This window comes from Mobula hypostoma, chromosome 8, assembly GCF_963921235.1.
Source record: "Mobula hypostoma chromosome 8, sMobHyp1.1, whole genome shotgun sequence".
Lineage (NCBI taxonomy): Eukaryota > Metazoa > Chordata > Chondrichthyes > Myliobatiformes > Myliobatidae > Mobula > Mobula hypostoma.
In genome coordinates, this window is record NC_086104.1 from 107,721,719 (window position 1) to 107,744,786 (window position 23,068).

At 41.4% G+C, this 23,068-nt stretch overlaps 1 protein-coding gene across 1 annotated transcript in view; it reads left to right on the top strand.

Annotated features, from left to right (window-relative positions):
* tulp4a (TUB like protein 4a) overlaps positions 1-23,068 on the top strand; it is a 181,325-nt gene that overhangs the window by 139,243 nt on the left and 19,014 nt on the right. Inside the window, exons 12-13 of the mRNA XM_063056576.1 lie at positions 10,144-10,287; positions 17,756-20,241. Of these exons, the coding sequence (XP_062912646.1) occupies positions 10,144-10,287; positions 17,756-20,241 (2,630 nt within the window). The remainder of the gene's footprint in view (positions 1-10,143; positions 10,288-17,755; positions 20,242-23,068) is intronic.

The following is a 23,068-nucleotide window of genomic DNA, read 5'->3' on the forward strand; positions in this document are numbered from 1 at the left end:
ATGTCTTAACCCATTGCAGAATCAAAATGGCTTCATCCCAATAAGCCTCCAACACCTATTTTTGTTTCATTGGCAATCATGGAATCTTGCATTTTGCTCCTTTGCTCAGGTGATTAACATAAATTGTAAACAACGTAGGCCAAAAACTGATCCTTGGTACTCCGCAGGTTATTTCCCTGTGGCCTGGTAAGGACCATAGCCATTGACAGCCTGTGTTCAATCTATGCTAACACATTTCCTCCAGTACATGTTACCAGTCAGGGTTGTTAGCCCTGAGCTGAACCCTTACCTGGAGGACTAGTGAACCACTCCTAGTCTCTCCTCCGCTCTTTGACCTGTTTGGCATAGGTGACCTTACCAAGAGCCGAAGCATAAAGCCCTTACTCCAGCCAGCATAGCTTTCCTGGTAATTGAGGCATACAAGCCTTCAAACCAGGGGTAGGCAACCTTAAGCACAAACGATTTTCTAGCATGCGTTATTCATTAATTTGAGGCAAAACATAACTAGATGTATTTAAATGGATAATTCCCATATTTGAAGTTTTTTATGGCATTTATCTGGCCCACCGTCCGCTCATTAATACGCGATCCGGCCCACAGAGGCAAAAAGGTTGCCGACCCCTGCTCCAAACCAAGGTTGTGATCCTTTTGGAAGATAAAGCCATTATGACTAGGTTTCGTTCATCAGTTAAGAAAACTGAATATGCAATGCCTATAAAAATTACTTGCCCCCATTAGAAGCTTTCATGTTTTATTGTTTTACAATGTTGAATCCCAGTGCATTTAATTTGCCTTTTTTTGACCTTGATCAACATAAAAAGACTCTTTTGTGTCAAAGTGAAAACAGATCTCTACAAATTGATAAAAATTAATTATAAATATAAAACACAAAATAATAGATTACAGAAGTATTCACTCCCAAATGACACACTAAATCATCACTGGTGGTTTTAGAAGTCACATAGTTAAGCGAAGAAGTCATCACCCTGACACAGTGATGTCAAGAAAGCAACCTCTCCCTCAGTGTTGCAAAAACAAAGGAGCTGGTTGTGAACTACAGGAGGATTGCAGACAGGCTAACCCCTATTGACATCAATGGATCTGGGGTTGAGAGGGTGAGCAGCTTGTTCCCTAGCATATACATCACCGAGGATCTCAAATGGTCTCAAATGAAAAAAACACAACAGCACCTTTTTCCACCTCAGACAGTTGAAGTTTGGCATGAGTCCCCAGATCCTAAGGACTTTCTACAGGGGCACAATTGAGAGCATCCTGACTGGCTGCATCACTGCCTGGTACGGGAACTGTACTTCCCTCAATTACAGGACTCTGCAGAGTCCAGCGCATCTGTAGATGTGAACTTCCCACTATTCAAGACATTTGCAGAGATGAGTGTGTAAAGAGGGACTGGAGTCACCCCAACCACAACCTGTTCTAGCTGCTACCATCTGGGAAATGGTACTGCAGCATTAAAGCCAGGACCAACAGGTTCCGGGATAGCTTCTTCCACCAGGCCATCAGACTGATTAATTCACGCTGACACAATTGTATTTCTATGCTATATTGACTGTCCTGTTGTACATACTATTTATTACAAATTACTATAAATTGCATGTTGCACATTCAGGCGGAGACGTAACGTAAAGATTTTTACTCATGTATGTGAAGGATGTAAGAAATAAAGTCAATTCAATTCAAGATGTTCTAGTTATATATAAACCTGTATACGGTCAAGGTATTTCAATTGTAGTGAAAATACACCTGTATCTGGAGGTTCCAACGGCTGGTGAGGCAGTATCCTGGCAAAAACTACACCATGAAGACAAAAGAACACTCCAAGCAACTATGCAAAAAAGTTATTGAAAAGCACAGGTCAGGAGATGGATACAAGAAAGTCTCCAGGTCACTAAATATCCCTTGGAGTACAGTTAAGTCAGTCATCAAAAAATGCAAAGAATATGGCACAGTTGTAAATCTGCCTCGAGCAGGGAACCTGAATGACTCTGCAAGAAGGGGACTAGTGAGGGAGGCCACCAGGAGACCTATGACAATTCTGGAGGAGTTACAAGCTTCAGTGCCTGAGATGGGAGAGACTGTGCATACAACTGTTGCCCAAGAGCTTCACCAGTCACAGCTTGATGGGAGAGTGGCAAAGAGAAAGCCACTGTTGAAGAAACTCATGAAATCTCAGCTAGAATTTACCAGAAGGCACGTAGGAGACTCTGAAGTCAGCTGAAGAAGGTTCTGTTGTCTGGTGAAACCAAAATTGAGCTTTTTGACCATCAGACTAAACACCGCACATAATAAGAAACACATCATCCCTATCGTGAAGCATGGTGGTGGCTGCATCATACTGAATCAGAATCAGGTTTATCATCACCAGCACATGTCATGAAATTTGTTAACTTAGCAGCAGCAGTTCAACACACTACTTAATATAGAAAAAAAATATTAGATAAGTAAATCAATTACCGTATACATATATTGAATAGATTAAAAATCATGCAAAAACAGAAATAATATAGATTTAAAAAGTGAGGTAGTGGTCAGGGGTTCAATGTCCATTTAGGAATCGGATGGCAGAGGGAAAGAAGATGTTCCTGAATCGCTGAGTGTGTGCCTTCAGGCTTCTGTACCTCCGACCTAATGGTAACAGTGAGACAAGGGCATACCCTGGGTGCTGGAGGTCCTTAATAATGGATGCTGCCTTTCTGAGACATCGCTCATTGAAGATGTCCTGGGTACAATGATGTAGCCTGTCAGAATGCTCTCCATGGTACAAAAATAGAAGTTTTTGAGTGTATTTGTTGACATACCAAATCTCTTCAAATCCCTAATGAAGTATATTCGCTGTCTTGCCTTCTTTATATCGATATGTTGGGACCAGGTTAGGTCCTCAGAGATCTTGACACCCAGGAACTTGAAACTGCTCACTCTTTCCACCTCTGATCCCTCTATGAAGATTGTTGTGTGTTCCCTCCTCTTACCCTTCCTGAAGTCCACATTCAGCTCTTTCGTCTTACTGATGTTGAGTGCCAGGTTGTTGCTGTGACACCACCCCACTAGTTGGCCTATCTCGCTCCTGTACACCCTCTCATCACCATCTGAGATTCTACCAACAGTGGTTGTATCATCAGCAGATTTGTAGATGGTATTTGAGCTATGCCTAGCCACACAGTCATGGATATAGAGAGAGTAGAGCAGTGGGCTAAGCATACACCCCTGAGGTGCACCAGTGTTGATTGTCAGCAAGGAGGATATGTTATCACCAATCCGCACAGATTGTAGTCTTCCGGTTAGGAAGTCGAGGATCTAATTGCAAAAAGAGGTACAGAGACTCAGGTTCTGCAACTTCTCAATCAGGATTGTGGGTATGATGGTATTAAATGCAGAGCTATAGTCAATGAACAGCATCCTGACGTAGGTGTTCGTGGTGTCCAGGTGGTCTAAAGCCATGTGAAGAGCCACTGAGATTGCATCTACCGTTGACCTATTGTGGCAATAGGCAAAAAGCAATGGGTCCAGGTCCAGGTCCTTGCAGAGGCAAGAGTTCAGTCTAGTCATGACTAACCTCTCAAAGCATTTCATCACTGTAGATGTGAGTGCTACCGGGCGATAGTCATTAAGGTAGTTCACATTATTCTTCTTAGGCACTGGTATAATTGTTGCCTTTTTGAAGCAAGTGGGAACTTCCGCCCATAGCAGTGAAAGGTAGAAAATGTCCTTGAATACTCCCACCAGTTGGTTGGCACAGGTTTTCAGAGCCTTACCAGGTACTCCATTGGGACCTTCTGCCTTGCGAGGGTTCACTCTCTTTAAAGCCAGCCTAACATTGGCCTCAGAGACAGAGATCACAAGGTCATCGGGTGCAGCAGGGATCTCCACAGCTGTAGTTATATTCTCCCTTTCAAAGCAGGCATAGAAGGCATTGAGTTAATCTGGTACTGAAGCATTGCTGCCATTCTTGCTATTGGGTTTTGCTTTGTAGGAAGTAATGTCTTGCAAACCCTGCCAGAGTTGTCATACATCCGATGTCGCCCCCAACCTCGTTTGAAATTGTCTCTTTGCCCTTGAAATAGCCCTCCTCAAATCATGCCTGGTTTTCTGGTCCAGTTCTGGGCCGCCAGATTTGAATGCCACAGATCTAGCCTTCAACAGATAACGTACCTTCTGGTTCATTCACGATTTTGGTTTGGGAATGTACAGTAAGTCTTTGTAGGCACACACTCATCCACTCAGATTTTAATGAAGTTGGTAACAACTACAGCATACTCATCCAGATTCGAAGATGAATCCCTGAATACAGTCCAGTCCACTGATTCAAAGCTGTCCTGTAAGCGCTACTGTGCTTCCCTTGTCCATACCTTCTTGGTCCTTACTACTGGTACTGCAATCTTCAATCTCCGCCTATACTCAGAGTAGAAATACAGCCAGGTGATCAGACTTCCCGAAGTAAGGGTGTAGAATAGCAAGGTAGGCATTCTTGATGTGGGGATCATCATACTGTGGGGATGCTTCACTACAGCAGGCCCTGGAAGGCTTGTGAAGGTAGAGGGTAAAATGAATGCAGCAAAATACAGGGAAATCATGGAGGAAAACCTGATGCAGTCTGCAAGAGAACTGTGACTTGGGAGTAGATTTGTTTTCCGGCAAGACAATGATCCCAAGCAGTAGGCCAAAGCTACACAGGAATGGCTTAAAAACAACAAAATTAATGTCCTGGAATGGCCAAGTCGGAGTTCAAACCTCAATCCAATTGAGAATTTGTGGATGGACTTGAAAAGGGCTGTTCCCTCACGATCCCCATGCAGTCTGGCAGAGCTTGAGCTGTTTTATAAAGAAGAACGGGGAAAAACTCAGTGTCCAGATGTACAAAGCTGATAGAGACCTATCCACGCAGACTCAAGGCTGTAGTTGCTGCCAAAGGTGCATCTACAAACTACAGACTTGAAGGGGGTGAATACTTATGCAATCAATTATTTTCTGTTTTATATTTGTAATTAATTTAGATCACTTTGTAGCATTCTCCTTTCACTTTGACATGAAAGACTCCTTTTCTGTTAATCAGTATCAAAAAAGCCAAATTAAATTCACTGATTCATTGTTGTAAAACAATAGAACATGAAAACTTCCAAGGGGGTGAATACTTTTTATAGGCACTGTAGATATGTCGTCTTTCATTATTAGCTCTAGCATCTTGACATCAATGGATGTTCAGTTAACTGCCCTATAGTTCACTCATTCTGTCTTCCTTTCTTTTTGAACAAGGGAGTCACATGGCTCTTTTCTAACCTCCACTGAATTCAGTGAGTTTTAAAAATTTTCAAACAATGGGTCCACAATTTCTGTCGCCACTTCCTTTAAAACACTTGGGTTCAGACTTCCAGTCCTCAAGATTTATCTGCCTTTGAACTAGTGAGTTTCTCTGATACTTTATCCCTCATGACTAGGGTTTTTACAACTTCTTCCCTGTAACTTGAAATAGACCCACCTGTTACCCTTACAAATGAGGGTATTTGTGGTATTCTCCATGGTGATGCAAAAAAAATGGCTTTAACTTTTCTGTCCTGTTCTTAATTCACCAGACTTGTTCTCCAGAGGCCCCAAACCAACTTTAGTCACAGCTTTCTTATAAATCTCTCTAGAAGCTCTTATTAGATGCTTTGATATTACATGCAACTTTTCTCTCAAAATTTATTTTTTAGTCTTTTTGCTATTACATTCCAAAATAGTCCAAATTTTCTGTCTACTACTACTCAGTGCCACTTTGTAGGCCCCAGTTTTCAAGTTAACACTATTCTTGACCTCCTTTGTTAACAACTGTCTACATCTTTCTCATCGAACCCCTCTTTCTAACTGGGATAAGTTCCTGCCGAGTGTTATGGACCAGATATTTGAATATCTACCACTTTTTAGACAGCAATCTGTTTCATAGCTAATTTTCCCAGTCCACCGTAGACTGCTGTAGCTTCATTCCATTGAAGTTGTCCTTATTTAAGTTGACGTAGGTTTTGGTCCTGAGATAATTCAAATTGTATCTGCAATTTTATCATATTGTGGTCACTCCCTCTTTGGGGATCTTTAACCATAAGATCTCTTATTAACCCTTATTACTTAGAACCTTCATAAAAAGAACCATCTCTAAGATAGTCATATTCTCTGTGATAATTACCATTTTTAACGTGTAAGGTGAACATTTTTTAAATAGCACATGGGATATAAAGAAAAGTCTGATTTTAGAATAATGTCATTGAGTTAATGAATCCATATTTGTGAAATTGAACAGTTGCGTTGGTTGCTTGCTAAGTGGTAGCAGATGTCGTCGATCAGAATGTAACCGTTAAGAGGATTAGATAATACAAGCCTCATAAATTTGATTTGACAGTTGATGGTTGTTTTTATTTCCTGATTTCTTTAACAATGCCAAATAAATCAACTAGGTTGTTATTTCCAGCACAAGATAAAGGAAACATTTTAAAGCTAACTTCTGCCAGAATTGATCCTTCCTTAACTTGGATTGCAACAACTGATTTTAGACCATAAGACACAGGAGAAGAATTTGGCCATTTGGCCCATCGAGTCTGCTCCACCATTCAATCATGGCTGATCCTTTTATTTCTCCTCCTCAACCCCATTTCCCGTCCTTCTCCCCGTAACCTTTGATGCCACGTCCAATCAAGAACCTATCCATCTCTGCCTTAAATACACCCATCTACCTGGCTTCCACAGCTGCACCTGGCAACAAATTCCACAAATTCACCACCTTCTGGCTAAAGAAGTGTTTACGCACATCTGTTTGAATGGATGTCTCTCTATGCCCTGGCTATGCCCTCTTGTCCTAGACTCCCCCACCATGGGAAACATCCTTTATACATCTACTCTGTAAAGGCCTTTCAATATTCGAAAGGTTTTGATGAGATCTCCCCCCCCCCCATCCTTCTAAATTCCAGCGAGTACAGACCCAGAGCCATCAAACGTTCCTCGTATGATAACCCTTTCATTCTTGGAATCATCCTTGTGAACCTCCTCTGGACCCTCTCCAATGCCAGCTCATCTCTTCTAAGATGAGGAGCCCAAAACTGTATACAATACTCAAGATGAGGCCTCACCAGTGCCTTATAAAGCCTCAACATCACATTTCTGTTCTTGTATTCTAGACCTCTTGAAGTGAATGCCAACCTTCCTCACCACTGACTCAGCTTACAAGTTAACCTTTAGGGTGTTCTGCACACAAACTCTCAGGTCCCTTTGCATCTCAGATTTTTGTATTTTTCCCTGTTTAGAAAATAGTCCGCAATTTATTTTTACTACCAAAGTTCACGACCATGCATATTCCAATGTTGTATTTCATTTGCCAGTTTCTTGCCCATTCTTCAAATATGTTGTTCTGCATCATACCCATTTCATCAACATTACCTGCCCCTCCACCGGTCTTCATATCACCTGCAAACTTGGCAACAAAACCATCTATTTCATTATCTAAATCACTTACATGCAGCACAAAAAGTGATCCTAACACCGACCACTGCAGAACACTACTAGTCACTGGCAGCCAACCACACAAGGAACTTCTGAAAGTTCAAATATATAACATCCACTACATCCCCTTTATCTCTCCTACTTGTAATCTCCTCGAGGAATTTCACCAGGTTCGTCAGGCAGGATTTTCCCTTAAGGAAACCATGCTGACTTTGTCCTATCTTGTCCTGTGTCACCTCGTCCTTGACAATTGACTCGAACATCTTCCCAACCACCAAGATCAGGCTATCTGGTCTATAATTTATTTTCTGCCGCTTTCCTCCTTTGTTAAAGAGTGGAGTGACATTTGCAACTTTCCAGTCCTCTGGCACCATGCCAGAATCCAGTGATTTTTACATAGAAACATCGAAAATAGGTGCAGGAGTAGGCCATTCGGCCCTTCGAGCCTGCATCGCCATTTATTATGATCATGGCTGATCATCCAACTCAGAACCCCGCCCCAGCCTTCCCTCCATACCCCCTGATCCCCGTAGCCACAAGGGCCATATCTAACTCCCTCTTAAATATAGCCAATGAACTGGCCTCAACTGTTTCCTGTGGCAGAGAATTCCACAGATTCACCACTCTCTGTGTGAAGAAGTTTTTCCTAATCTCGGTCCTAAAAGGCTTCCCCTTTATCCTCAAACTGTGGCCCCTTGTTCTGGACTTCTCCAACATCGGGAACAATCTTCCTGCATCTAGCCTGTCCAATCCCTTTAGGATTTTATACGTTTCAATCAGATCCCATTTCTAATGCCGCCACTATCTCTAACACTACCTCTTTCATTACCCTAGGGTGCAGTTCATCTGGTCTGGGTGATTTATGTACTTTTAGGTCTTTCAGCTTTTTGAGCACCTTCTCCTTTGTAATGGTAACTGCACCCACTTCTCTTCCTTCATACACTATAATATCTGGCACACTGCTAGTGTCTTCCACAGTGAAGACGGATGCAAAATGCTCATTTAGTTCATCCTGTACCCTTTTGTTATTTCTCCTGCCTCATTTTCTAACAGTCCTATATCCACTCTCATCTCTTTTATTTTTTACATACTTGAAAAAGCTTTTGCTGTACACTTTGATATTATTTGCTAGCCTGCTTTCATATTTCATCTTTTCCCTTCTAACAATTTTTTTACTTGCTCTCAGTAGGTTTTTAAAAACTTCCCAATCCTCTATTTTTCCACTAATTTTTGCTTGTTTGTATGCTCTCTCTTTTGCTTTTACATTAGCTTTGACTTTCCTTGTCAGCCATGGTTGTACTATTTTGCCATTTGAGTATTTCTTCATTTTGGGAATGCACCTTCCTCACATGTCTTTGCTGCTCTGCTGCCATCCCTGCCAGCAGCTCCTTCCAATTTATTTTGGCCAACTCCTCTCATACCACTGTAATTTCCCTTACTCCACTGAAATACTGCTATGTCAGACTTTACTTTCTCCCTATCAAATTTCAAGTTGAACACAATCATATTGTGATCGATGGTTTATAAGGGTTCTTTTACCTTAAGCCTCAGGTTCATTACTTAACACCCAATCCAGTACAGCTGATCTCTTAGTAGGTTCAATGACAAACTGCTCTAAAAAGCCATCTCTCAGGCATTCAACAAACTCACTCTCTTGTGATCCATTGCCAGCCTCATTTTTCCACTCGACCTGCATGTTAAAATCTCCCATGACTATCTTAACATTGCCCTTTTGACACACCTTTTCTATTTACTGTTTTAATCTGTGGTCCACCTCCCAGCCACTGTTGGGAGGTCTGTATATATAACTGCCATCAGGGTCCTTTTACCCTTGCAGTTTCTTAACTCAACCCACAAAGATTCAACATATTCCGATCCTATGTCACATCTTTCTACTGAGTTGATGCCATTTTTTACCAGTAGAGCCACGCCTCCCTCTCTGCCTACCTTCCTATCCCTCCAGTACAACATGTAACCTTGGACACTCAGCTCCCAACTACAACCATCCTTCAGCCAAGATTCAGTGATGGCCACAACATCATACCTGGCAATTTTCACTTTGTATTAAAATATTCTAATACATATTCATGTTTAATACAGATCTTTTAATGTTACAAATTCTGAATTGTTAAAATAATCAACATTGGAATCGATTCATTTCTTTTACAATGGAAAGCAGATTAAACTGCTCAACACATCAGATTTTCCATGAAAGGAAGGAATGTGTGTAAAAGGGCAAGAGGAATGTAGGTGCTTTTAATGCGAAGAGCACTAAGTTGGTGAATAAATTGGATCATCTTTGGATTTAAGGAGCTAAAGAAATATTGATCCCTACTTCATGTATTGGCAAATGCAAATGTAGACAACAGCACAGCATAACACAGGATATTTTGAAGGGATGAAACAGTGGCATAAAATACAGTTTTTTTGAGGGAGTTTGTTCATCATGTATCAATATAAGTTTCTGATATGAAAAGTAGTCATCTTACATAATTATCTTCCTTGCTCTCACTTTCTAGTTTCATTTAGTGCTTCTTTCCCAGTTTCTATGTAGCTGTCGAGTTAATTAAATTTAGCTTCAGTATAATTTATGCCTTTTGCTGATGTGGTTACAAGAATGTGGTACACATGATTTAACATTAATATATATCCTGTTGTTCTTAGTCATCTATAAGACCAGCCTGCTCCATCTTCAGCCGAGACAAATGACCATCTACCTACCTGAAGTGCGCAAGTTATCAGTGGATTTGATCAACATGTCTATGTTCAATCCCAGTGTTTTCAGTGAAGATGAGGATGATCTTGCAGGTGGGTCTCTTGCTGGATTCACACAAGATATGTTGCAACTTGTTTTATCCTTCGAATATTTTGATGAAGATTTTGTGAACCTTGAGGGCTGCTGATGATTGTAATTGAGGATTGGGTGCTGCTCATTCTGTCCAGTTGCAAAAGGCAAGTAACTATAAGCCAGTTAATTTAACATCTGTAGTTGGGAAAATGCTTGAAGCTATCATTGAAGAAGAAATAGTGAGGCATCTGGAAGGAAATGGATTAATCAGGCAGACGCAGCATGTAATCAGCAAAGGCTGAATTGCAATATACATTAACGATCTGGAAGAGGGGACCGAGTGTAGTGTATTTAAGTTCAAAAGATTCAAAGATTCAAAAAAGTTTATTGTCATTCTAACCGTGCATCAGCTCTGCAGGACAGAATGAGACAGCGTTTCTCAGGAGCAGTGCAATCATAACGTAACAAACGCAACCCTAAATAATATACATAACAATAAATAATAAAACACAACAGCCACATGTCAGTTAAAATCAAGTTATAAGTGTCCAGTGCAAGTTAAAAGTGTCCAAAGCAGAGTCAGGTAGAGCAGCTACTTAGCAGTCTGACTGCCTGTGGGAGGAAGCTGTTTAGTAGCCTTGTGGTTTTAGTTTTGATGCTCCTGTAACATTTACCTGATGGCAGAAGAACAAACAGTTCATGGAGAGGGTGTGAGGGGTCTTTAATGATGTACCGTGTCTTCTGGAGGCATCAACTCTGAAAGAGGTCTTGGACAGAAGGTAGGGAGACCCCAATAACCTTCTCTGCTCCCCTAACCACCCTCTGCAAGGCTTTTTTGTCGACAGCACTGCAGCTGGAGCACCAGGTTGTGATGCAAAAGGTCAGCACACTCTCAACCACCTCTGTAGAATGTAGTTAAGATGTTAGTGGGGAGTGATGTTTGTTTAAGCTTCCTCAGAAAGTGCAATCTCAGCTGGGCCCGTTTCATGATCCCAGTGGTGTTCCTGGACCAGGTGAGATTGTCTGAGATCTGCACCCCAAGGAACTTGATGTTTTCCACTCTCTCCACTGGGGAGCCGCTGATGCTGAGGGGTGTGTGCTCAGGCTGAGACCGTCTGAAATCGACGATCATCTCCTTGGTTTTGGTGACATTAAGCATCAAGTTGTTATCCCTGCACCAGCTCTCTAGGTGTTTGACCTCCTCCCTGTACATTGTTTCATCATTCATCATTTCATCATCATGTTGCTGATGATACTAAATTGAGTGGAAAAGCAAATTGTGCAGAAGATACAGAGAATCTGCAGGGAGATATAGATAGGTTCAGTGAGTGGGTAAGGGTCTGGCAGATGGAGTACAGTGTTGTTAAATACAAGCTCATCTGCTTTGGAAGGAAAAGTGAACGAGCAGATTATTATTTTAATGAAAAAAAATGCAGCATGCTGCCGTGCAGAGGGACTTGGGAGTGCTTGTGGATGAATCACAAAAGGTAGGTTTGTAGGTGTAGTAGGCTGTCAAGAAGCCAAATAGAATGTTTGCCTTCATTGCTAGAAGGATTGAATTTAAGAGCAGGGAGGTGATGCTGCAACTGTACTGGGTACTGGTGAGGCTACTGCTGGAGTACTGCATGTAGTTCTGGTCTCCTTACTTAAGGAAGGATATACTGGCTTTGGAGTCAGTACAGAGGAGGTTCACGAGGTTGATTTCAGAAATGAGGGGGTTAGTCTATGAGGAGAGATTGAGTCAGCTGGGACTGTACTCGCTGGAATTCAGAAGAATGATAGGAGATCTTATAGAAACATATAAAATTATGAAAGGGATAGATAAGATAGAGGCAGGAAGGTTGTTTCCAGTGGTAGGTAAGACTAGAACTAGGGGGCATAGCCTCAAGATTCGGGGGAGTAGATTTAGAGCAGAAATGAGGAGGAACTGCTTTTCCCAGCGAGTGGTGAATCTGTGGGATTATCTACCCAATGAAGCAGTAAATACATTTAAGACAAGGTTCGATAGATTTTTGCATAGTAGGGGAATTAAAGGTTATGTTGGAAAAGACAGGTAGGTGGAGCTGAGTCCATGGTCAGATCAGCCATGATCTTATTGAATGGCAGAGCAGGCTCAACGGGCCAGATGGCCAACTCCTGCTCCTATTTCTTATGTTTCACGCCTGGCATTTCAGCTTTGTTAGATTTTGTAATGGACAAGATTTGGTAATTAACATTTTCACAAGGATATTCAAACTAGATTTCAGCCAAGGTTTTTTCAGATATTCAGGTACTTTTCATAACTGAAATCTGCGTGAACATTTGAAGGACATTTTTTATGATGCAATTTCCATTGTTAGTGTTCTATTTTTTCAAGTTACAGGCAAAAGATAATGTGTATGTATTTTACATTTTACTCAAAAAATAAGGAAGACATTACACATAACTGGTTTATTATGTAAAGTTTCAGTAAAACTATTTTTAAATGCAAATTGCTAAGTCAAATCTTTGCTTTTAGAATGTGTTTTCTGTCCCAATTTTCTGTTTTCTATCTGCACAGCAGTTTTTCCGTAACGATAATACTTTATTCTGCATTCTGTTTGTTTTCCCTTCTACCACTTCAATGTACTGATGTTGTCTATATGAGCTTCAGTAAGGCCTTTGACAAGGTTCCACATGGAAGGTTAGTTAGGAAGGTTCAATCGTTAGGCATTAATATGGAACTAGTAAAATGGATTCAGCAGTGGCTAGATGGGAGATGCCAGAGAGTAGTGGTGGATAATTGTGTGTCAGATTGGAGGATGGTGTGTAGTAGTGTGCCTCAGGGATCTGTACTGGGTCCAGTGTTGTTTGTCATATATATTAATGATCTGGATGATGGGGTGGTAAACTGGATTAGTAAGTATGCAGATGATACTAAGATAGGTGGCGTTGTGGCGTATGCAGATGATACTAAGATAGGTGGCTTTGTAGGTTTTCAAAGCTTGCAGAGAGGTTTAGGACAGTTAGAAGAGTGGGCTGAAAGATGGCAGATGGAGTTTAATGCTGAAAAATGCTGCTACATTTTGGTAGGACTAATCAAAATAGGACATACATGGTAAATGGTAGGGCATTGAAGAATGCTGTAGAACAGGGGGTTCTAGGAATAATAGTGCATAGTTCCCTGAAAGTGGAATCTCATGTGGATAGGGTGGTGAAGAAAGCTTTTGGTATGTTGGCCTTTATTAATGAGAGCATTGAATATAGGAGTTGGGATGTAATGTTGAAATTTTATACAGTATTGGTAAGGCCAAATTTGGAGTATTGTGTACAGTTCTGGTCACCGAATTATAGGAAAGATGTCAATAAAATTGAGAGAGTACGGAGGAGGTTTACTAAAATGTTGCCTGGGTTTCATCTCCTAAGTTACAGAGAAAGATTGAACAAGTTAGGTCTTTATTCTTTGGAGCGTAGAAGGTTGAGGGGGGACTTGATAGAGGTGTTTAAAGTTATGAGGAGGATTGATAAAGTTGATGTGGATAGGCTTTTTCCATTGAGAGTGGGGAAGATTCAAACAAGAGGACATGAGTTGAGAGTTAAAGGACAAAAGTTTAGGGGTAACATGAGGGGGAACTTCTTTACTCAGAGTGTAGTAGCTGTGTGGAATGAGCTTCCAGCAGAAGTGGTTGAGGCTGGTTCGATGTTGTCGTTCAAAGTTAGATTGGATATATATATGGACAGGAAAAGAATGGAGGGTTATGAGCTGAGTGCAGGTCGGTGGGACTAGGTGAGAGTAAGAGTTCGGCACGGACTAGAAGGGCCGAGGTGGCCTGTTTCTGTGCTGTAATTGTTATATGGTTATATGATGAAGTAATCTGCATGGATGGCATGCAAAACAGTGGTTTTCACTGTACCTCAGTACGTGTGGTAATAAAAACAATAATCAGTCATCAATCCATGCTAATGTATTTCCTCCAATGCCATGAGCAATTAACTTATACTTTTATGTGTAATCTTATTGAAAGTCTTCTGGAAATTCAAATACACCACATTTACAGGGACCCTTCTATTGACTAATGAAAAATACTCAAATATCTAGCAAATCTATTAAACATGATTTACCCATCATAAAGTCATGTTGATTAGGTTTGATTGCATTCAGCTTTTCTAAATAGCTAGTAATTTCAATGACTTTTACAAGGTACCCACCCCTTCTGCTATCCCCAGTGCCATTTCCCTGAGTTGCTTGGGATTCAAGTCACCCAGCCCTAGCAAATTATCCACTCTGGTAGACAAGGTGAAACTTGAAAAGCCAGCCTTTCCAGTACTTCCAGCCTTTACAGTTTTCAGCCCATCCGAGACCCCTGTCCTCTCCAGTTAAATCAATGTTTTGTCACCATTTTCATCCTTATTAAACACAGATGCAAAGTACTCAATGTGTTAAAATTTTGCCCTGTACTTCTAAACACGATTTGCCTTTCATCGGGATTGGAACGGAAGGGGACAGAAGCCAGAGTTAGAAGGTGGGGGAGGGGAAGGAGTGCCAACTGGCAGGTGATAGATGAAGCCAGGTGAGGGAGAAGGTGGTTGGGTGGGCCGAGGGGTAATGAAGTGACAGGCTGTGAGGTGATAGTTGGAAAGGTGAAGGACTGAAGGAGAAGGAATCTGCTTGGAGAGGATAGTGGATCATGGGAGAAAGGAAAGGAGGGGCAACAGAGGAACATGATGGGTAGGTGGGGAGAAGAAAGCGGTAATGGGGGATTCAAAATGGGAAATGGAAAAAGGGGAGAGGGGGAGAAAATACCAGAAGTTAGAGAAATTGATGTTCATGCCATTTGGTTAGAGGCTACCCAGGTGAATGAGGTGTTACTCTTCCAATCTAAGTGGCCCCTTCGTGACCTTGGAAGCCATGCACCGACATAACAGAATGGGAATGTGAAGTAGAATTAAAATGGGTGACCACTGGAGAATCCAGCCTTATGTGGCCGGTGTGGATGGTGTTATTCCTCCTCTTTCCAACCCCCCCCCCCCAACCTGTACATTTTGATCAAGCAAATGATTTTCAGCATGTGAGATACAATAGGTCAGACAATCGGTTAAAAAATAGTGCCTATGTGAAAAAATTTGAAGAAGTTTCCTAGTGGCCTGATGAAATTTGTTTTATGCTTTTGACATGAATTTGGTCACTTTGATATCTTCTGGGTCTTCACTGTTTCCTGCTGAGAATTCTGGGAAAAATGCTGAGGACCAAACTAGTAGAATAAAACAGATGTAAATTGCAAATGGGTAACTATTCCAGTTACAGATACAGTGGCATGCAAAAGTTTGGGCACCTCTGGTCAAAATTTCTGTTACTGTGAATAGTTAAAGTGAGTAGAAGATGAACTGATCTCCAAAAGTCATAAAGTTAAAGATGAAACATTCTTTTCAACATTTTAAGCAAGATTAGTTTATTATTTTTGTTTTGTACAATTTTAGAGTGGAAAAAAGGAAAGGAGCACCATGCAAAAGTTTGGGCACCCCAAGAGATTTGAGCTCTCCGATAACTTTTACCAAGGTCTCAGACCTTAATTAGCTTGTTATGGCAATCATCGTTAGGAAAGGCCAGGTGATGCAAATTTCAAAGCTTTATAAATACCTTGACTCCTCAAACCTTGTCCCAACAATCATCAGCCATGGGCTCCTCTAAGCAGCTGCCTAGCACTCTGAAAATTAAAATAAATGATGCCCACAAAGCAGAAGGCTATAAGAAGATGGCAAAGCGTTTTCAGGTAGCCGTTTCTTCAGTTCGTAATGTAATTAAGAGATGGCAGTTAACAGGAATGGTGGAGGTCAAGTTGAGGTCTGGAAGACCAAGAAAACTTTCCAAGAGAACTGCTCATAGGATTGCTAGAAAGGCAAATCAAAGCCCCCGTTTGACTGCAAAAGACCTTCAGGAAGATTTAGCAGACTCTGGAGTGGTGGTGCACTGTTCTACTCTGCAGCGACACCTGCACAAATATGACCTTCATGGAAGAGCCATCAGAAGAAAACCTTTCCTGCATCCTCACCACAAAATTCAGCGTCGGAAGTTTGCAAAGGAACATCTAAACAAGCCTGATGCATTTTGGAAACAAGTCCTGTGGACTGATGAAGTTAAGATAGAAGTTTCTGGCCGTATGTTTGGAGAAAAAAGGGTGCAAGATTTCATGAAAAGAACACCTCTCCAACTGTTAAGCACGGAGGTGGATCGATCATGCTTTGGGCTTATGTTGCAGCCAGTGGCACGGGGAACATTTCACTGGTACAGGGAAGAATGAACTCAATTAAATACCAGTAAATTCTGGAAGCAAACATCACACCGTCTGTAAAAAAACTGAAGATGAAAAGAGAATGGCTTCTACAACAGGATTATGATCCTAAACACACCTCAAAATCCACAACGGACTACCTCAAGAGGCACAAGCTGAAGGTTTTGCCATGGCCCTCACAGTACCCCGACTTAAACATCATCGAAAATCTGTGGCTAGACCTCAAAAGAGCAGTGCATGCAAGATGGCCCAAGAATCTCACAGAACTAGAAGCCTTTTGCGAGGAAGAATGGGTGAAAATCCCCCAAACAAGAATTGAACGACTCTTAGCTGGCTACAGAAAGCATTTACAAGTTGTGATACTTGCCAAGGGGGTTGTTACTAAGTACTGACCATGCAGGGTGCCCAAACTTTTGCTTCGGGCCCTTTTCCTTTTTTGTTATTTTGAAACTGTAAAGGATGGAAATAAAAAAGTAATCTTGCTTAAAATATTAAAGAAATGTGTCATCTTTAACTTTATGCCTTTGGAAATCAGGTCATCCATCATTTACTCGCTTAGCTATTCACAGTAACAGAAATTTTGACTGGGGTGCCCAAACCTTTGCATGCCACTGTATATATGTAAACAAACATTTCTTATCTGGTATTAAAGTGAAAAGATATTTTAACTCTTTCACATGAATATGGTTTTTATTTCTTTTGAATTGTGAATCTATATGATAAAACCCTGTTAAAGTTTTTGACTTATTTGCATATTTCAATTCTATAATTGTACTTGTAATTAGGTTATTTGAATTTTGTAAGACTGATGAATTAATTTTTTGTGTTTTATGTGGATTTACTGTAAGCTTTTGAAACCACAGAGGTTTTATTTTAACTTTAATTTTCAGAGTTATTTGCAGCAGGTTTGTTTACAACTACCCTCTGGTAGATTTAGTAATATTTGCAATGATTTGTCACTTTGTGGATTAAATGTTTAAAATGAGTTCTGCAGCAATATACAGGCTAGTTTTTTTGGTGAAGGAAGATGGACATTAATTTTTTTCCTGCCTTTTGCATCCTCGGTAATTTTTAGGTTCATGTTTAACCTACTGAAACAGTTCTTAAAATTGCAAACTGTACAAAATAGCTGAACCATGACAATTCAAAGTCATTGCAAAAGTAGAAGAGGTAATCTTTATTTTAGGGTATGGCAAGTACTTGGTTTGTTTTTAACTATTATTTTTCTTTACTCCTACAGTGAATGGAACATCTGGAGCTCCTGAAAACAATCCTCCTTGCACTGTTAATATTCCCATTGCACCTATCCATAGTTCTGCACAAGCAATGTCTCCTACTCAGAGTATCGGTCTTGTCCAATCATTACTAGCTAATCAGAATGTGCAGCTGGATATTTTAACCAATCAAACTGCTGTTGCAGGAGCCGTGGAACACACTTTGGACAGCTCTAGCCAGTATGCAATTCCCAATAGGTATTCTAACCCAGGGCAGGCTATCTTTGGAAGTTTGGAAGCAAGCCGTCTGACAAGTGGATCACAGCAGCCATCACAACAGATCTCAGGGATGGTGCAGATTCCTTCTCTGGAGCAAGTTGAAAGGGAGCCTGAACACACTCAAAAAATCAAACCCTTGCGAACAGTGCCACAGTTGGTTGAAAGCGATGCAGTGGTCTTCTGTACAACTCCTGAAGTTCAGTTAGCTAAGATAAATGCACATCCACCTCCTCCATATCCAGGAACTACCACGGCTTCTGCAGCCATTCCTGTCACTGCTCCATCAGTCGATATCTGTCTGAAAAAAGCAGATTTTTCCCTCTTCCCTACGGGGCACCTGCAAACCCCACTAGGTTATGAAAGAATCACAACGTTTGACAGCAGTGGGAACGTAGAGGAAGTGTGCAGGCCTCGTGTGAGAATAATGAGTAACCAAAACATGTACACACTTCCAGGCCCAGGGCAGTCATCGCTACGCCTGCCTTCAGCAGATGCAAGGAAAGTACAGCAGGTATATGGGACACTCAATAGGCTGAATGTGTCTCACTGTGTTATTCCCAGTGGAGATCCACCACCTTATCCTGATGCAACTATTAGGAGGCACCGTATTGACAGTAATACATTACAGATGCCATTGCGAAGAAACAGCAAAGATGCCACAGTAAAGGTGTCTCAGCTTCTAGAATCCCAACGAGTTGTTCAACATAGTCATAAACCAAAAAGCAACTCCGTGACTGCACAATACCAACAAAACACACTCCGATCTCCCCCAGCTCTGTACACCTGCAGTCAATGTATCAGCAATGGAAGTAACACCAGTAACATTGTTAGACAGGAACTACCTACTGGAAGTGGCTCCCAGCACAACACTGTAATTGTGCACTCGTCTAGCACATCACCACTCTCTTCCCAGTCATCTTATAATCTGCTGAGCCCTCCAGACAGCTGTCATGATAGAACTGAATACATTAATAATGCTTTCACTGAGGATGAGTCCATTTTACAGCCATGCCAGATTGAGAAATCCATCCGGCATATTTCGTTAAATAATGATATGACAATGAGCATGAAGCGGCCACCTCCATATCAATGGGATCCAGCAGGGGGTGAGGAGATTTGGATCCCACAGGATAGACCAACTGCAATTTCAGCAACAGTGAATCATAAACCTCCACCCCTCATGCTGGACCAATCACATATGGAAATGTCACATGTGTCATTCGTTCCTATTAAATCTCCTACCAGTCCAACAGTAACTTTCCAATCAAACTACGGACTGACTTTACCATATCCTATAAGTTACACAGCATCTCCTATTGCAGCCTTCCAGGCATCATTTCCTCCCCCAGAAGCTATAGGCCCACCACCATATCCACAACAAGACCCTTCAGTAGTTGTCCAATCTGGTTATCCACCAAACCTTACCTGTTGTCCATTGCCACCAATGTACCCAACCAGTAACACATTTTCTAGTTTACAACTCCCCCAGATTGCATTGCACCAGTGGAATGCTTACAGTGCTTGTTCTCCAATGCATAGTGCACAAGGGACTTTGAACTCAAAGCCACACTTGCTTGTTGAGAAATCTGGAATGCCTCCATTTTCAACAGAGCTTCAGGATCATACGGGAACTGAAGTGATTGTGGAAACAGCAGACAATTTTCAAGAGGTTCTTTCTCTGACAGAGTCTCCTGTACCCCAAAGAACTGATAAATGCAACAAGAAAAGTCGTAAACGGTTAGACAGTCGGCCAGAGGAAACAAACATGCAAGCTGTAACTGAAGGGAAGATGAAAAAGGAGGCAAAGGCACTCACAGATTTCAACTCCCTTATTTCTAGCCCAAGACTAGGAAGAGAAAAGAAAAAAATCAAAAGTCAAAAAGATCAACTAAAATCCAAGAAACTAAACAAAATGAGTGAGTTTCAAGACAGTTCAGAGAGTGAGCCAGAGTTATTCATTAGTGGAGATGAGCTAATGAATCAGAGCCAGAGCACGAAAAAAGTTTGGAAAACTAAGAGGAATCTAAGGACCGCAAATGAAACGGATGAGCTGAAATGTCGAAGAGCAAATGATAAAGAGGACGGGAAATTGGGCAATCAAGGGTTTGTGTATGTGATGGCTAACAAACAGCCACTGTGGAATGAGGCAACGCAAGTCTACCAGTTGGACTTCGGTGGAAGAGTGACTCAAGAATCAGCTAAAAACTTCCAAATTGAACTTGATGGGCGACAGGTATGGTAAAATAATGTAAAAAAAATTCAAGTTGTTGCAGATCTTTATAGGCAACATGAGTAGTGGTTCGTTTGTGTCAAGGTCATCTGTGCTCGTGGGGGCGCTGGTTTGGTATGAAAGAGAAATGGTTCTCTTGAAAGTGAGAGTCAGAATTGTACAGCAGAGAAATGCGCCCTTTCAGTTCACTTCATTAATGCTGACTGTGATGCATGTCTACACCAATCCCATTTGCCTGCCATATTGCTGTGTGCCTTTCCTAGCCAGTACTTGGCCCCTCTGGTACCTTGTTCCATCCTCTGTGCTGAAAATCTTACCCCTCTGATCTCCTTCAAGTTGTTCCTAACATTAAATTTGTGCACTCTAATTCTGAAGTTCTCTGTCCTGGGTAAAAGGACTGGCTTTCATTGTTCTTCATAATTCAATAGACATCTGCAAGATTATCTCTCAGCCTCCTATATTCCGGTGAGAATGTCTATGCAATCTATAACTACAGCCCTCCATTTCAGGTATTATCCTGGTGGGGTCCTTTTTCACTCCTTCTAATGCTACCATATCTTTGCTGTAGCATGGCAGGGTTAGGGTTAGTGTAGTAACCTAAACTGTACATATGCGATCTAACCAATATTTTGTACAGTTGCAAGAGGTTAGAAGTGAAGATCAAGATGAGTTGCATTAGCAGTCATGTTTCTCTGCTGAAATATTTAAGGGAAACATGAGGGGGATCTACGGTAGCGTAGCTGTTAGTGCATTGCTATTACAGCACGAGACATCAGAATTCAGAGTTCATTCCCAGTGTCCTCTGTAAGGAGTTTGTACATCTTCCCCGTGGGATGTGTGGGTTTCTTCCGGGTGCCCCGGTTTCCTCCTGCAGTCCAAAGACGTACCAGTTAGTAGGTTAATTGGTCATTGTAGCTTGTCCCATGATTAGGATTAAATCGGGGATTGCTGGGTGATGGGGCTCCAAGGACTGGATAAATAAACTAAAATAAAATCCAATCATAAATAACTGCCTCACATTCAAAGACTGCCACGCGTTTCCCTCTGTCTTAAGGGAGACCTGGTATCCGATGCCAGTGCCATAGAGCATCACTGGAGGGAAGACAGAGATCAGTAATGAGGTCATATGCATATCTATTTCTCTTGCTGCCTCCTTGAGTCACTTCTCACAAACAACAGATAAATGCAGACATCCAATCTTGATTTCTCCCTCACCTTTACCAGTCCCATCCCATTTTCATTTCAAATAGACAAGAACTGAAACCTACCCAGAGAAAGACAAGGAAAAAATAGTGCAGCTAGGAGAGCAGCTGCCTCACAGGAGTAGCATTCCAGATCCAATCCTAAACTCTGGTGCTATCTGTGTGGTGTTTGAATGTTTCTCTCTGTGACTCATGTTCTCTCGGTGCTCCAGCTTCTTCCCCCATGCCATAAGTATCCTGCTTGTTGGATTAATTTCCTCTGTAGATTGCCTCTAGAGTGCAGGTGGCCTCTGATCGTAATATGGAGAAAATACAATGAGATCAGTGCAGATTAAAGTAACTGGGTATGCTTGTTGGTCTCTGAATGTTGTGGGCTGAAGATTTTCTTTCCATGCTGTATGAGTATGACGATGAAAATGAAGAGGCATTATTTCCTTATTTGACATTCAGTGCCACCAACTTCGAGACTGACAGTGCATCAATCCAAGGAAGGTACTGTGGCAAAATAGACAAAAGTCAGGATCAATAGAATGGTTGTCCATTTTCTAACTTTCCCTGAGGACACTGTAACCTGTAACAAAGGAAGCTCAAGAGAACATGTAAAAATATACTGGAGGTAATAAAAGTCTGTCGGAGAACACTTGAGGTGCTGCATCTGGTGGCACAGGTCTAGGCATTCATCTTTTCCAGCATGTAAAAGATGACTGTCTCCATCATCTGTGGAAATCACCATGATGTGTCTGGCTAATGTCTCAGCTTTAAATGCATGATTGGTTTTCATCCAAGTTCTGCCTGCGCAATGGACAATTTTCAGTTGAAATTGTGGATTGGTCACTAATGTGTTGGGGCATTGCACCATGATCCATGCTGTCAGTGTCATTGTTGTAGCCTGCTGCAGCCCCAGGCCAAGCTGATGCTGTTTGGATCCAAATCTGGAGCGACTCAGGTCCATCTTCGTCTCCACTGAAGGTCATCAGCCGTGTTGCAGTCACTGACAAGGCACTTTAAGAAAGGCAGAGGCACACTGAAGACACATTAATGTGTTTTGCATCAATTATGTATTTTACTGAACTCAAAATTGATTTCAATTCTATGGATTTCATGACTATCAGAAGACATGTTTATAGTGTTAGAGGAAAGGGAGCAACTAAATGCAAACTTTGCTTATCTCTCCATTCATCCATTTGCTGTTGCACTGTTTGCACCAGCTTTAAATTGCAAAAATATTGCTTAAGGATGTTGTTGATGTGGTCTGTTATATTCCTTGTGGCAGTTTGGCCTCTATTGTAAACTTGCTGTGTAAGCATACATGGATTCTAGAATCAAGTCATAAACCATGTTTAAACTGTAACCAAGCTTTGACTTCAGCAAGGTTCAGCTGATAACAGAAGACTACCACAAATTAACAGAATAATCTAGATTTACCCCTATGATGTGTTGCCTGTATCTGCACATTGAGAGCATGAGATTTTGGTTCATAAAAATGGATGCGTTTACATAAAGTATACAGTATGTACTGTGCGTCATTGTGCATTTATACAGAAATGTCCTTGTATGGGGTCCAGTATGCTATCTGCAAATCTTGTTCCAATTTGTCTGTTATCTGGGATAAAGAGGATCCACTTAAA